Source organism: Scatophagus argus, chromosome 16 (assembly GCF_020382885.2).
Source record: "Scatophagus argus isolate fScaArg1 chromosome 16, fScaArg1.pri, whole genome shotgun sequence".
Classification (NCBI taxonomy): Eukaryota; Metazoa; Chordata; class Actinopteri; family Scatophagidae; genus Scatophagus; species Scatophagus argus.
Genome location: NC_058508.1, coordinates 5,216,173 through 5,230,863, shown reverse-complemented (window position 1 = coordinate 5,230,863; position 14,691 = coordinate 5,216,173). Strand labels below are relative to the sequence as shown.

The window sequence follows — 14,691 nt, the reverse complement described above, 5'->3', positions numbered from 1 at the left end:
GTTATGATGAAGTTCACTAACCCCCGGGTTTGGGAGGATGAGCAGAAAATGTGTCTGTATCAGTGCTTCCTGTTTAATCCGACAACTTCCGGGATGTCGGATAATCACAACATCAGCTGCTGTGTTCAAGATGGCGCAGACCCTAACAGAGTTGGAAGTTGCCCTGGACGCCGACCAAGCTGGGGACCAAGGAAGAGGTGTTTTGAGGCGTTGCAGAGGACGACCCAGACTCACAGATTCCGACCGAGCTCAGAGGCGTCTTGAATCCCGGAAGAAGTACGATGTGAGGAGAGTGTACCTGGGAGAGTCGCACAAGCTGTGGAGTGAGCTCCGCAGGCGGACCAGCCTGAGCGATGCTGGACTGGCAGAGTATCTTATCCTGCTCAATTCCACGTATGGAGAAAAATACCAGCAGAAGTACTGCGGGTAAGCCTAGTCTAAACCGTGTTCAGGCTATTTTTCACAGGCTAACGTCATCATTCAGACCGCACAAATGGTACGCTCTTCACTCAGCTTCACTGAGTAGGTGTTTTATTCTGTTTAACCTCAGCAGTTATTGTTCGCATTAACGTGTTTTTCCATTACAGGAACAAGATTACTGCAGATGTTTCAGTAAAACAGAAAAAAGGTGAGTGGTGCCATTGGCATCTTATTTCAAATTAAAACAAGATACTAATGTATTACTTTTAAAGTCACAATTATGACGTAATAATTCTACAGAAAAATTGCCCAAGTTGATATGTATTATGTTATTGCAGATATATCTGTACTTTGGTTTGATGTTAGACCTTTACACTGTGCTCAAAGCACCAAAAAGTACATTCATAAAACTCAATGGTCTCTTTCCAGAAGTCATGACCTGGTTGCTCAAAATAATCCACAGACTTTTCTTTCTACCAGACTACAACTTATCACTGCGAAGAAGGAAACATACAGAACTTAGCTTAGTTAATTAGCTATCTTCTCATCCACAAGTAGATGCATGCTCCATTCTGCATGGTGATACATAAAGAAAGTAGCATAGATTCATATAGAGTGAAATCTGACAAAATCCTCCACGAGTCCTGTTATTCACTCATCTGGGATTGTTCTTTCAGCTGATCTCTGTTGTTTCCCAGGCAGGAAGGAGCGTGTCTCCAGCCTCAAGAGCCTGGTGTGTTGGTACCAGGAGCACTCCCACTCCTGCCCACATGAGCCTCAGCTCAGAGCCCTGGAGCCCCAGCTCAACTTCTCCACCTCTGCCATCTGGCAGTGTGACTCAAACCACTCATTTGTGCAATACCTTTTCTCACCCCCGAGGGAGGCAAGTGACTCTGAACATGAAGCTGAAGTGAATGGAGAAGGAGATGGAGAGAATGCTGCGAAAGCAGACGTGCCTGTGGCTAAAGGTGTGGTGAGCAGGAAGAGGAGGAAGGAGTCTCACAAGCAGTTCCAAGGTGCAAAATGAACACTTTATTCTTTGACTCATTTGAAGTCATTTAGAAACAACTTTCACTGCTGATATCATGTAATGTTTTTTCGTAACTGGTACGTCCTGCATTCCTAATGTTTATCTGCTTTTCTGTAGATGTGGAAGAAAACTTGGATGTTTCTGAGGTACAACATACCAACATGAGCCACACAGAACAGACTGCAGCTCCAAACCAGCCCTGCATAGAGGCCTCTTCCAAGGGTGTTCCCCTGACAGGACAGCCTGTCTGGGAGATGGAGATGGTCATGGAGCGACAGCAAGGCTCCGCCCCTGCAGCATTTACCTCCATCCCCACGGAGGAGGAGACTGAGGAGACTGAGGATGTGAGGAGAGACAGAAACAGGGGAGAGGAGGAGATCAGGACTGTACCACATGGTTACGACTGTGTTACTGTGACAGCGTCCTTAGCTGATAAACTGGAGAAGACAAACGAGGACTCGGTGTTGTCACAGAGCTTGAGTGGCTCAGTCCCGCTGGGAGCTCAGCCGGAGCTGTCAGTCCCGCCGCCCATGCAAGAGCAGAGCGAACTGTTTGAACCTCAGTCTCTGCAGACAGTAGTGACCAGCTGCGAGATCCCTGACCAGAGGAACACTTTGGAAGGCTCACAGGTAAGTGTCTAAGTACCTCGTAGATATGTTGCTATACATTGAGGAGTGTGCTGTTGTGTGTTTTAGTGTTTTGTTTTGTTTTTCTTTCCCAACACCAGTTAATTATCATCACTGGCCCCAGCTACGAGGCGCTGGCCTCAGAGGGAATCCAGCTCAACATGGGCAGCGCAAACGTGGAGGAAGTCACCTGCACTGTCATTGGGGGTGTCACCTACAACCAGGTTTGCGCATCAGACTCAAAACTCAGAACAGCAGAGGACGAAGACTCCATAACAGGTATGCTACGTTCAGAACTGGCACTGCTTTTTTACAAAGTGTTTTTTTTTTTGAGTGCTGCTAAAAATGCAACTGGGGATGTGAATCCAAATATGGCACTTGCAGATCGCACAGGGCTGGTCCAAGTGCACAGTTCATGAAGGGTGATTCCAGAGAGCTTGTGTGCACAGAGACACTAGACTGAATGTTGTTTGTAGGTATGTGAAAGCTAGGCAGCCACTTAAGGTGCAGAAGACGAAGAAGAATTTTGTTTTTAGTTTTACACATCAAAAAAAGTCACATGTGTGTAATGCCATGCTGTATTTCATGCTCAAATGCAGACTGACACTGTAAGACTGTCATTGGTTAAATCATTAGTTGAAACTACTGGCTGCCACTTACACCCATCAGCCACAACATTAAAAGTCTCCCCAGATCCCAACCTGATTGAGAATCTGTGGGATGCACTGGAATAAGCTGAATCCACCCTGCCACCATCTGACCCGTCAGGGGACGGGACATAGGACCTCTGGGGGTATTTTGTGGTCAGCTGCATTGGAGTGTTGGATCCTCTGGATCCTGTGCAGTGAAGGTGGGTTCGGCTCATTCTGTTGGATTCCCACAGATTCTCAGTCAGGTTGGAATCTGGGGAGTCTGAAGGCTGTTGTTGTGGTCCTTGAGACATTCCTGAGCTGTTTTCAAAAAGTGACAGGGTACATTATCCAAGGTTTCCCTGGAGAACACTGCATTGTACTCAGATGATTAATTTTATTCACTTCACCTGTCAGTGGTTTTGTTGTGGCTGGTTTTTGTATTTTGTGACTAATCTGGTTCATTTGCTAAAAGGATCATACGCAGTGGACCTATACATGGTCATGAATAGCTGGGCAGTTATTTATTTTCCATGCTAACATCCTATCATTCCATCTGTGCTAAGACCCAGAATACTGTGGCTGTTTGTGCAAGAGATTCAATGGTAAAGCTAGAGATATTTTACACCCTGAAATTAAAGTGAAGTCATATATGTGATTAAACAACATAAAACCAGCATTTGTCGTATCAGGGACACAAGGGTGCATGTAAAGGTACTTACTGATGACATGACACAGAGCAAAATATAATTTCATTTTTACCTGAGTGTGGGTGTGACCCAACACTGTTCCTAATAGAATTTATTTATATGTTTAGTTCATATTGAGGGTTTATGCTGTAAACAGATTTTCAATAAACGCAACATGAATTCTTAATTTGCACGTTAAAAAAAAACATGGAAAGGATTGGAAATGTCAGAAATCAGAAGTTTTTAATCTTTTGACAAAGTGCAATGGAAACAAACACGTCATGATATACATGAAGCATCTGATTATATGTCACTCAAACCTCCACTGAAGAGAAATGAGGAAAATGGGGCTTTCAGTCAGCCCATATGATCAGTTTTAACACTGTTCCTTTGCAGGTTTGAGTGACAAACAGCTGCTGCAGCCCTCTGTTCATGCTTTGGAGCTGGGTAGTGACAGAGAGCTGCATCGGAGTCTCAGCAGGTTAGTGGTCCACGTACTCAGGCACACTGAGGGGGATTTGAAGTCTGCTCAGAAGAGATCACTGATGTTGTCCTCTTGTTATTGTGAACTTGAGTCTGCACCGTCTGTTTTTGCAGCGTCAGGTCAAAGAGAAACAGGCGAGGCCCCGTCATCGAGGCAGATGGGATGCTCAAGATGTTTCACTGTCCGTATGAGGGCTGCAGTCAGGTCTATGTAGCCATTAGCAGCTTTCAGGTAAAACAGCAGCTTCTTTCATTCATAGTTTACATTTCGGCTTCAGTATGTTGAGCTGAAGATTAAAATAAATTCTCGTTCACTTCCCTCTCTCTGTAGAATCACGTCAACCTCGTTCACAGGAAGGGAAGGACCAAGGTCTGCCCCCATCCAGGCTGTGGGAAAAAGTTCTACCTGTCAAACCACCTGCATCGCCACATGATCATCCATTCAGGTGGGCTCACAAAGACACACTTGTCATGTGTGAATCTCATCCTCCTAAACATCCAAATGTAACAGAATCTCTTCACAGGGGTCAGAGATTTCATCTGCGAGACATGTGGAAAATCTTTCAAACGTAAGAATCACTTGGAGGTTCACCGGCGGACTCACACGGGAGAAACACCACTCCAGTAAGTGAGAAAAGCTGAAAACAGATGACAGAACAGCATGTCCCATACACAATTATCACTCCTCTGTTTTCTCACCCATGTCATCTGTCAGATGTGAAATCTGTGGCTACCAGTGTCGTCAGCGTGCGTCCCTGAACTGGCACATGAAGAAACACACTCCCGAGGCTCACTACAACTACACCTGCGAGTTCTGTGAGAAGAGGTTCGAGAAGCTGGACAGTGTTAAATTCCACAAGCTGAAGAGTCACCCTGACAAGCAGGCAACCTGACATGTTTAGACACTGGTGACAGGAGAAACAACAAGTACAGCTTGTGTCTGGACAACCAAAGGGTAGGCTTCCAGTAAAGTGAGTTCATCTCGCCTCTCATGTCCAAGACGATATGAACCTGTGAACACACAAGCAGTGGATGAAGGCAAAAGTGGGCCAGCCAAACAGCTGTGCAGGCCACAAGCTGTTTTACACTACAGGGCCCAAACATGGGAAAAGCTTCATCGACTGGTGACTGGTGATGTCCTGTTGACGGTCTGCTGTACGCCTCCCTCAGCTCATAGTCTTAAAGGCGTACTGTGCAGGATTTCTCTGTTGCTGTTTGTAAACACACCATTGAAAGTTAGCCCCTCCTCCCCGGGTCCATGAGATGGAGCAATGTGGTCAGTATGTTTTTATAGAGTCCTGATCTTGCATCTTGCACTGGTGGGGGTTGACACATCCACCAGCCAGAGGTTGATGCCCAGAATTGTCACAGTAAAGTACAAAGAAAATAAGAAAATACAGGCAGAGCAAAAAAATCTGACCGAGCAGCTACTGTTAAGCAGAATGTTAGAACAAATTAACAGTCTGATCATACATACACCTGATATAGTAAATACTTGGATGAATGAGCTCTTGCGCTGCAATACAAAGACAGCGCTGTTTATTTCCATATCTTCTGTATGGAACACCGACTGGTGAGGATGATGGCTTTTTGCCTGGGATGTGTAGCTTCAGCCTTCAGTCTTTTCACATGTGTTACCATCACATTCATGTGAAACTTTTACTGGGTTCTTTTTTGAGTCCCTTTGAGACATTCAAAAGCGTAGCGCTCATGTAGCTCATGTTAGCTTAGCTAGCTAGTTATGGCTGATAAAATCTTCCAGCTACAGTTGTCATTTCCGCCAGCTAGAAATGAGATGCCTGCTTATTTATTCCTGTATCTAAAAGCAAATAACCCATTGTTTCAAAGATTACTTGGGGTGGGGGCGTTAGCGAATGGTGAGTAACATGAGTCATAAAAAATATTTCCCATTGAAGTAAAAAAATGTAGGCCTTGCAAAGTGTTCTGCAGTGATGTTAAGATGAACACGTTATTTGTTTGGTTTTAAAACATGCAAAACACTATTATGATCCAATACAGATTATGTACAGTTTAAATATAGTTGACTGGTCCATTAATACGCCATCATGAGTGATGTTACGTCTCTCCATTTCAGTCACTCTGAAGATGAGCATCTGTTGTGTGGGCCAGCCAGTCTTGATCTTTTTTTTTTTCTCCATCCTCCCAGTGTCCTGACTCACAGGCACCAGTGAGAAATCCTGTGAGTTTAATGTGACAGTTTCTCAGGAAAGTTCACCTCAGTCCTCTTGCGTTCATTTCTTGTGTCGTATTTGTGTTATAGCTTCGAAGCAAATGCACTTTTTCTGTGTCCTGTCAGTTTAGTTAACTGATGAATCACTAAAATACGTGAACATGACTCCTATTTGTATTGTATCTTTTTCTGAGAGATTTGTTTGACGCAAAATCGGTACTAATATGGTGTGTGTGTGTGACACTAGTGGTGCTGTGCGCATAAATGGGAAGAAAAGGCATGAAAAGCACAAGTGTCAAAACGCCTAGTCATAAAATTAACCCACAGAAAGCTGGTGCCTTTCAGCTGAATTATGCTGATGTTGTTTGTTTGATGTTTGTATGTGTCTGATCAGCAACTGATTGATCATTACTGCCATGTTGCTGTAAATCATCTGTCCTTCTCCCTTCTTTTGCAGTTGAGTTGATAATTTTCGCCTGTCTTTCTCTCTCTCTCTCTTCTCATTTATCCCCATTTTAAAGCATTGTCACACTGTGCAGGGTAAGAAACATGAGGCCATGAGTCGGAAGGGCAAAGAGTGTGAATTTTATTTAAATTAGCATTTCATTCCAAGTAAACTCCATGCACTACATTTTAGAAAAATTGTCTCAAATAGATGTTGGAAACCCTGCATTTTGACGCAGACGTGGGTCACACACAGATGCAAAACCAGACAACCTGAAAGGTCTGGGGGGATTGTACAGGGAGACTTTTGAAGTGGGAGTGATTTGAGTACTGGAGTATTATGTTGTATGTCCACAAGAAGTGTTTTGAATGAGCTGAAGCCTTTCTGTTATTTGTATGTGTGATTATCAAAGAGTACATTCGGCTCTGTTGTGGTTAGTGCAGATCAGCACACCGCCAACACATCATCAAGTAAAGAACTTCTTTAATTTTGCCCCTCCTTGGAAAAAACACACCCTGCCACAGCATCCCTACCTATGTCAGGATGCTCTCAAGTACAGGTAGAAAATGGACCTTATTGTGAGATTGTTTTATAAGCTACTGTTTGCAAGTAGCTCAATAACAAAAGTATTGTCCGATTTCAAAAACTGACTTTTTTTTCTTTGTTTTACAACATTAATGGAGGGGAGTGGATAACTGCTGCAGGGAGAAGGAGGGTGCTGTTACTTAAAGGCAGCAAGTCCATGGAGGAGGGAGTAAGCCTCCCCTTTCCCTGCCGCGGCCATTTCTTTTTCGCGCACCCTCTTCCCCCTTCCGCCAGCAGGCGGCGACACGCGTCCGTCTGTTAAGAAAACTAAAATTAGTATGCTGTTCTGTGCTATACAGAGCTTTCTCAGAATTTTATACCCTACTTCCTCTCCAGTAAATTTTGGAAGGAAATACTTTAATTTCTTCTCTTCTACATTTATTTATTTATTTACTTTACTTAGGCTATTTTTAAGATGATTTCATACAGTGGATCAAACTTTTCAAATACAGCACACTGTTAAACATTAAAGTAGTGGTTTCTGACCTTTTTGGGTTCTGAAGTCCTTCATGTCTCTGAGTTGTTAACAGCTCCACCAAGTTGACTGATTTATTTTTACCTCTAAACGTGTCACATCACTAAATGTCCACATCTCACCAAAAATCAAAGATTAGAGAAAATGTCCAAAAAGGAAAAACAGATTTGCGTATCAGAACTTTGCCGTTGGTTCTTTCCCCTCCTTTTAATCATATCACACCCCCTCATATGTATCTACAAGTGAAGATGTATATAAGGTTGTTCAAACAAGCAGCAGTGACGTGCTATTTCTGCCTAACCATCTAATGACGTTAGCTATTAGCCAGAAGGCCCAGACTGGTACATTAATACTTCAAATACATCTTGCTGTTAGCACTTAGATAATTTCATTGAGTCACTGTTGATGTTAAGATTATTAATTACTCTGATTAGAGCTGTGTAAACAGCAGTTCTGTGTTTGAATCTGAAACCAGACTGGAACACATGGATTGAATTTTTCAGTGTAGTTACTAATTACAAAAGGTTACAATCGTAAATGCTCACATTATTTTGCCATATTTACAAACTGTGTTCAAATTAACACCTTGAAGCAGAGGCACATATGCGTGTTAAAGGGCTGGTGTGACTACATACAGGTGTCTCCTCCCATGCCCTCCCCCTGTCCCTCAGGAGTGACTCCATGGTGATATACGGTATTACTCAGCTGCTTTGGTCACACCCACCCGCTCTCCCCCTCCTGTCTCGTACTTACAACCAGCCGGCAGCCTCAAAATAAAAGCAGAAAGCTGAAAAAGTTACTCAGAGGCTCTTCAAATCTAACGAAGCCAGAGAAACACAGGAAGTGGGAGGGTATACTCTGTGTCATTTTCACAGGACAGAAGAGTAATACGCGCCTGTACTCCTGTTATCTCACAGTCAGCCTGCTCCCACAACAGCAGCCTCCATCACCACAGTGAGGGACTTGTAGCAGTGATCCAGTCTCCGAGCAAGTCCTTATTTCCTGTAAAAGGTAAGATAACAGAGAGACTTAACTTAACTTAAACAGAAGCTTATCCTTGTGAGTTGTAAACGTTTTGGTTGTTTTTCAAGAGCTGTACCAACATAGGGACGGATCTGTCCAACAATGATCCTTTGTCTCCTGAGAGACCTGCCTGCAATTATTCTGCTCAATGGCGTCCTTTGAGATTTGTCTGTCTGTGTTTTTGATGGAAGATGGGCAACTCATGAGGTTTTTGCCAATCTAACACCATCAAAAAAAGTGGTGGTGTATGCAGTCACATAATTAACACATACAGTACAGTGTTGGACATAACAGAAGTGCTTACTACCTTTTTTCTGTCACTGTTGAGCCACTTTGAGACTTACATGTGACTCCATTCAGTTAATACATCACCAGGATGACTTCTGAGTGTCAGAGTGCAATTACTGACCATAAGGAAGTGAGAAAAGCTTGGAGGAGTGAACTGATAGGGGGAGTTTGGGGAGTCAAGGCAACCACTCGTTATGCTTCTAAGAGCATCCTGGGCCCTGAATGTATGATTAACTTGATGACAACCAGCTTTAATTTAACAGCAGAGACAGGCCAAATGAACTGACAGTCCGCTTCCAGTTTTGGATTTATTTCATATGTGAGCAGATAGGAAAGTACGAATGAAACAATAGTGAGAGGAACCCATGAGGGAGATTCCCAGTTCTCAGAAAGCAACCTGTTGCTACACATAAAAGGGTTCTGCCCAGTCACTGTTGTCGGGATAACTATTTCTCTGTTTTGTCAAGCCACACAATGGGCACTGTTTCTTCTCTGGGAGGTTTTCACACATATTTGGAAGTGGCAATCTGACTCTAGAACAGTAGAGGTTGTAAAAGGTGGTAGGAAGAGAAGATTTGGAGAGATTTTGGATACACTGAGTGTGTGTGTCTGTGTTTGATGAACAAAGAAAATGTGTTATGTATGTGTGTGAGCACACTTGAAAAACATCCTAATGAGAACCTATGGTGTACGCATGTGTCAACATATACTGAGGTAGTTAATGAGTCCTTATGTTGTAAGGTACCGCCGATGGTCCTTGGCATTAGCTTCACAGTCTAACTCAAGTACTGGGTGTGATGTATGAGCTGGCTGGCCGCAGAGTTTTCTATGCAAATACTCACACTAGTGTCTTTGTTCCTTTTTGGGTACATATTACTTCAACTATATCATTTTTGTTTATGATTTTCAAATACTGTGGCAAAAGGTTTAAATACAAAAATGCAGCGAGAAGTGACATTTCCATGTCAATAGTGTAAATATGTAACTTGTTTGGTTCCTTTTCCTCGTTTGCATACCACTGGCTTTGTGAAAACAGAAAATGCAGAGAGCCATAGGCCTACTTCCTCATTTGCCATCTGTCTATCCTCATTATTCTAAAATAAACAAAGTCCTCACCTAAGTTCCATGTTATGCAGTATGTGCACAGTAAATATACTCAGAATGGAAATAAAAAGGCTCAGCGCACTCTGAGTGTTTGAGAAACACAAGTTATTAACTTACAAAGGAAAGTGGCAGGTGGTTTCACCTCTTCCACCTCACAGAAGAAACAACACAATCGCACTGTTAATTTGTCATCTAAATGGCAGTCCATAATGACATAGTGAAACACATCATCGAAATGACTAATGCTGTGGAAACAAATGACTGTGATGTGTTAGAATGGATGAATTCAGATATTTGCAGATTAAAAAAAGAGAAAAAAAGATTAAATTACCGTATAAAATTTTTAGGAGACACGCTGTATGAAAATCATGGGCCTAAAAATAACATGAAACAGTATTAGATGACCAATGTATTCAACATGATGTTTTTTTTCTCTGTGTAGGCAAAACAATCTGCACCGAAAATGGGATGTTTTGGATTCCTCAAGGTCATGATGTTTGTCTTCAATGGCATCATCTTTGTAAGTTTTAACCATTACTTAAATATACTTCAGACTGTGATTTTATTTTCCAGAGGAAACACTGCCTCTTTCACTTTTTACTTCCATGTGCTTCAACAGTAGGTTTCAGAGTGACAGATGAAGCAATCCTTCCATGCAAAGCTAATTCCAAAGAGAAATGGCAACTTTGTGACACAGAAATGAGTCAGTGGGAGACTTTTATGATTCCTGGAAGACTGGATTTGATTACAAGTATCAAAATATATAAAATGTAAAACATCATCTCTGCTTGATGCAGCTGTTCAAAAGGTTGTTCTTTTTGTTGTTTTTTTTACTTGACAGAAATACCTCAGTGGAGAAACATTATTTTAAAGGCCACTACAGCAATTTAGTATTGCCCTTCCATGAAGGACTTGTGAGCTCCTGGTTAAAAGAAAGAATGGCCACACCGAAAGCTGTAGAGGGCATTTTATCCTGACTTACAGTCCTAACACGGGTCAAGCTCTAAAATACTGAAAAAAATCCCATAATGCAACTGATCTTTCATTACAATGTCCTAATAAATGTAAATGTCCTTGTCTGTGACATGTAAAATTGGGGAGTTTTCCCTTTAATCCTTAAAATTTTCCACACTTTTTTTTCTTTTTTTTGAATGCACATCCTTCCCTTATCCCTGCATGCTTTGCACCCTCTATATCCTGTTTGCTGCTGTAACACTGTAATTTCCCAGTTATGGGACTAATAAAGGATTATCTTATCTTATCTTATCTTATATTATCTTATATTATCTTATCTTTTCTTATCTTATCTTATCCACTTTTGTTGTCTCCTCCTCCCCCATTCCTCAGTTGGCGGGTGCTGCCATACTTGGTGTCGGGATCTGGGTTAAGGTGGACAGCGGCTCCATCCTCGGCTTTCTTGGGAAAATCGAAAATGCACCAGCACAGCTCAGTCAGGTGCTCAACGTGGGCTACCTACTGATCGCGATAGGAGCGCTCCTGCTCGTCATCGGATTTCTGGGCTGCTGTGGAGCCATCAGAGAAAGCAGGTGCATGCTGCTGCTGGTAGGTTCTTAACGGAATAGTTTGGTGTTCTGCACAGAAGATACATAAATGTCTCATTGCACTTAAAGCCCATTTGTCTGACAGCTGTTTTCCGACGGCTCGTTGCACCAAAAATACATTTTCTCCCTACCCTGAATAGGCTGTCTTTCTGGACTTACATCAAACAACATATCCTAACCCTAAGTCCAACCTCACACTGATACTAAGGACAAAATACCCCAGGGAGAGAGCATCACTAGTTGTCACAGACTCCAGATTTAAAAATTCCAGTATACTGTGAAATACAGATTTACTCGATGGCTTAATCAGCATTGTGCAAACTTCTTTGGCTCAATTTATGTAACATTTTACCCATGGAAGATGTTGGTTTTAAAAAGCCCATTCTAATAAAATGTTTGACATTTTGATCTTTTTCCTAGTTTTTTATCATAGTCCTGCTGGTCTTCATAGCCGAGGTTGCAGGAGCAGTAGTGATCTTGGTATTCAGACCTTTGGTAAGTAAACTAAGGATCTTTTTCACACAGAATACCAGTGGCTATATTGCCATGACAAACACTACCTCTGGGATCCAAAAGCTACTGAATGCTTGTCTTTTAGGCTGACCAGTTGTTTAACCAGTTTGGCACAGCAGCAGTTCAGAACATAAAGAAGGACTACGGAGCAAATGCTGACGTCACAGGACTGTGGAATACTACAATGAGCACAGTATGTGAACCTGTTGAACAAATTGCAGAACGTGATGAACCATTTCACTGATGCTTTGTGTAACATGTACTCTCTTTACATCCACATTAGTTGAAATGTTGTGGGTTCTACAACGCCTCAGACTTCGTGGGCTCTCCATATTATGTGGCGAACAATCAACGATACCCACCGCAGTGCTGTGGAGACACTGACAACCCATGTAATCAAACATTGGCTGATGCGATGGTATGGGCTTTGGAAGCTGTAGGAACAACAAAAGCATCCACAGGCACAATTCAAAATTGAATTCATTTATTCTACCTTTTTATTTTCCCCAGGCAGCAACTGGCTGCTTCCCAAAGATCAAGCAGCTGATTGATGACAACACAGTGGTTATTGTAGGAGTGGCCCTGGGAATTGCGGTTCTGGAGGTACAGCCTTCACTATACATTTGCGTGTTTCATTTAGATTGCAATGACCATAGATGAAGGCCTGTTCAGCATCTGATGATTACTATCTTGGTATGAATGTGAGATAAAAAAAAAATGTATCTAGCATGAGATGTTTAAGAGGTTTCTAATTACAAACAACTCAACTTTTTTTTAAGTACACGTTTACTTGCATTGCTTTTTAATATTTTAATAATATGTATGTTCTCCTCAGATATGTGCCATGGCTGTCTCCATGATCCTTTTCTGCAAAATAAAATCCCGGAGTGCCTAACTGCAAATGGCGAAGGCTTTAGACAGAACAGTTTTTAGTCCCTATTATGGCCTGTAGAGGAGTGAAGGGCTACATCTTTATCCTACAGAAATGCCTCATCGTCTTGATTTATTCTTTTCAGATTTTGTGCAATCAGAATTACTGAAAGATATAACGAATCTATTTTTAATACATTTAAGTCTATCTAACAGATCCCATACATGAATGTACATGATCTATTTCTATACTTCTGTACTACACTTGCTACACACCATCTACTTCACCAGAGATTATTGCAAAGGTCAAGCAGGGCTACTACCTGTAACAAACGGTTAGTTCATGAGGAATTACATGAAGACTTCTCTCATTGTGATAGTGAAACAAAGGTAGGTATGTTGGACACGGGAACCACTATTGTGAATGTCACTGATATGATATAGCTTGTGAAACAGTGACAGAAATGATCTGTTATGTGTATGTACATGTTGTAAGGTGATCAATTTTGAAATAAAGTGCAAAGTATTTGTAAGACCCTGGTGAGTTTATTTATTTATATTTAAAAAACTGTTAAAAAGTAACTATAAATCATTCTTCTATTTCCTCCTTTATCACGCTTGAACAAGCAAGTAGGTCTGACAACAAACGCATTTGTCTGCAAGGACGAGGTTAAAGTGTATTTTGAGCTTCTGAGGATTATCACCAGGCACCCTTCGCCTGAAACTACTGTTGTAACAACAGTGGAGACATGAGCTCTGATTTCCCAGTCAGGATTTTGTTTAGACAAGATAACGTCAACACATATACAACACATATACTCAAGCTAATTGTCTGTTTAGGTCAATTAAACAGTAAAACAGTAGACATTAATGTGTAACTTAAAGCAAATGTTATTTACTCTGACTTTGAAATTGAGCAGGCTTTTGCATCTACAGCTTACATTTATGCAGGAGCAGCCACCATTAAGAAAGTTGTGAGTCCAAAATCTCCACTTTGGCATCATGAGTTTCTCTGGTTTCTTAGGTTAGCAGCAGTCACTGAATCAAATGAATCATATCTTTTGATGAAAATCTCTTTTTTTTCTTTTTGCTTTGAATAAAGACACCTGCTACAGCGTAGTTGTTTTGTTAGTTAAAGGGGAACTATGATGAGGTTACACAATAGATGTGCTGGGGAGCACAACTATATATCTGAAAACTACAAATACCGACTATATTCCTTTGCGCACAAATCAAGTCACAGTTCACATCCATGTCTGTCCAGACTCATATGTTATATGTAATGACTGACAGAGCTCAATCACATGGTGCAACAACAACCATCTGAAGCTCAACATGAGCCAAACCAATGAGCTTGTTGTGGATTACAAAGCTTCAAATATGGCTGTTGTTGGAAAGAAACTGCAAATTCTACAAGTTGGAGGCTTCACACACATCTTCAACCTGACAGCACAGAAGATCGAAACAATCAGCACAGATTCAATGTGGACACCCAACATTAGTGTCATCAATTCAGCATGCGACTAAATATGAAATATGGCCACAGTCTGCCCTTCTGCTCCTGACTTATGCTGTTGAATAATGGACAGAAAACATTTTGATTTCCCCGTGAAGTTGACGTTTTGGGTATAAAAGGGTGGGTTTTGGGTATAAACTGTCATCACTTCAACATTTTATCCTATTAATTCAACTCAATTTTATTTATATAGCACCTTTTCAAATCAAAATTGTTTCTAGGTGCTTTATAGAAACCCAGAG

The 14,691-nt window shown here is 41.6% G+C and overlaps 2 protein-coding genes across 3 annotated transcripts; both read left to right on the top strand.

The window, feature by feature from the left end:
* Positions 1-37: 37 nt before the first annotated feature.
* znf653 (zinc finger protein 653) lies at positions 38-6,233 on the top strand. 2 transcript variants are annotated; one of them, XM_046416644.1, is made up of 10 exons: positions 38-426; positions 588-628; positions 1,119-1,436; positions 1,568-2,079; positions 2,178-2,355; positions 3,791-3,875; positions 3,992-4,109; positions 4,209-4,323; positions 4,402-4,501; positions 4,593-6,233. In XM_046416644.1, exons 1-10 carry the CDS (start codon positions 38-40, stop codon positions 4,768-4,770), a joined length of 2,034 nt encoding a protein of 677 aa, XP_046272600.1. In that variant the 3' UTR covers positions 4,771-6,233. The 2 variants fall into 2 exon arrangements, with proteins under 2 accessions (XP_046272600.1, XP_046272599.1); XM_046416643.1 differs by having other exon boundaries at positions 1,098-1,436.
* A 2,066-nt stretch (positions 6,234-8,299) lies between these two features.
* tspan35 (tetraspanin 35) lies at positions 8,300-13,466 on the top strand. The gene is made up of 8 exons (XM_046416649.1): positions 8,300-8,584; positions 10,431-10,508; positions 11,336-11,551; positions 11,971-12,045; positions 12,149-12,256; positions 12,347-12,481; positions 12,574-12,666; positions 12,899-13,466. The coding sequence occupies exons 2-8, from the start codon at positions 10,452-10,454 to the stop codon at positions 12,956-12,958; spliced, it is 744 nt and encodes a 247-aa protein (XP_046272605.1). The 5' UTR covers positions 8,300-8,584; positions 10,431-10,451; the 3' UTR covers positions 12,959-13,466.
* The last annotated feature ends 1,225 nt before the right edge of the window (positions 13,467-14,691 follow it).

Coding starts and splice junctions, on each gene's coding strand:
- znf653 (XM_046416643.1), top strand. CDS start 38: ATGAGCAGAAAATGTGTCTGTATCAGTGCTTCCTGTTTAATCCGACAA. Junction 1,437..1,567: donor GTCTCACAAGCAGTTCCAAG/GTGCAAAATGAA, acceptor GCTTTTCTGTAG/ATGTGGAAGAAAACTTGGAT. Junction 2,080..2,177: donor ACACTTTGGAAGGCTCACAG/GTAAGTGTCTAA, acceptor TCCCAACACCAG/TTAATTATCATCACTGGCCC.
- tspan35 (XM_046416649.1), top strand. CDS start 10,452: ATGGGATGTTTTGGATTCCTCAAGGTCATGATGTTTGTCTTCAATGGC. Junction 12,257..12,346: donor GGAATACTACAATGAGCACA/GTATGTGAACCT, acceptor CATCCACATTAG/TTGAAATGTTGTGGGTTCTA. Junction 12,667..12,898: donor TGGGAATTGCGGTTCTGGAG/GTACAGCCTTCA, acceptor TGTTCTCCTCAG/ATATGTGCCATGGCTGTCTC.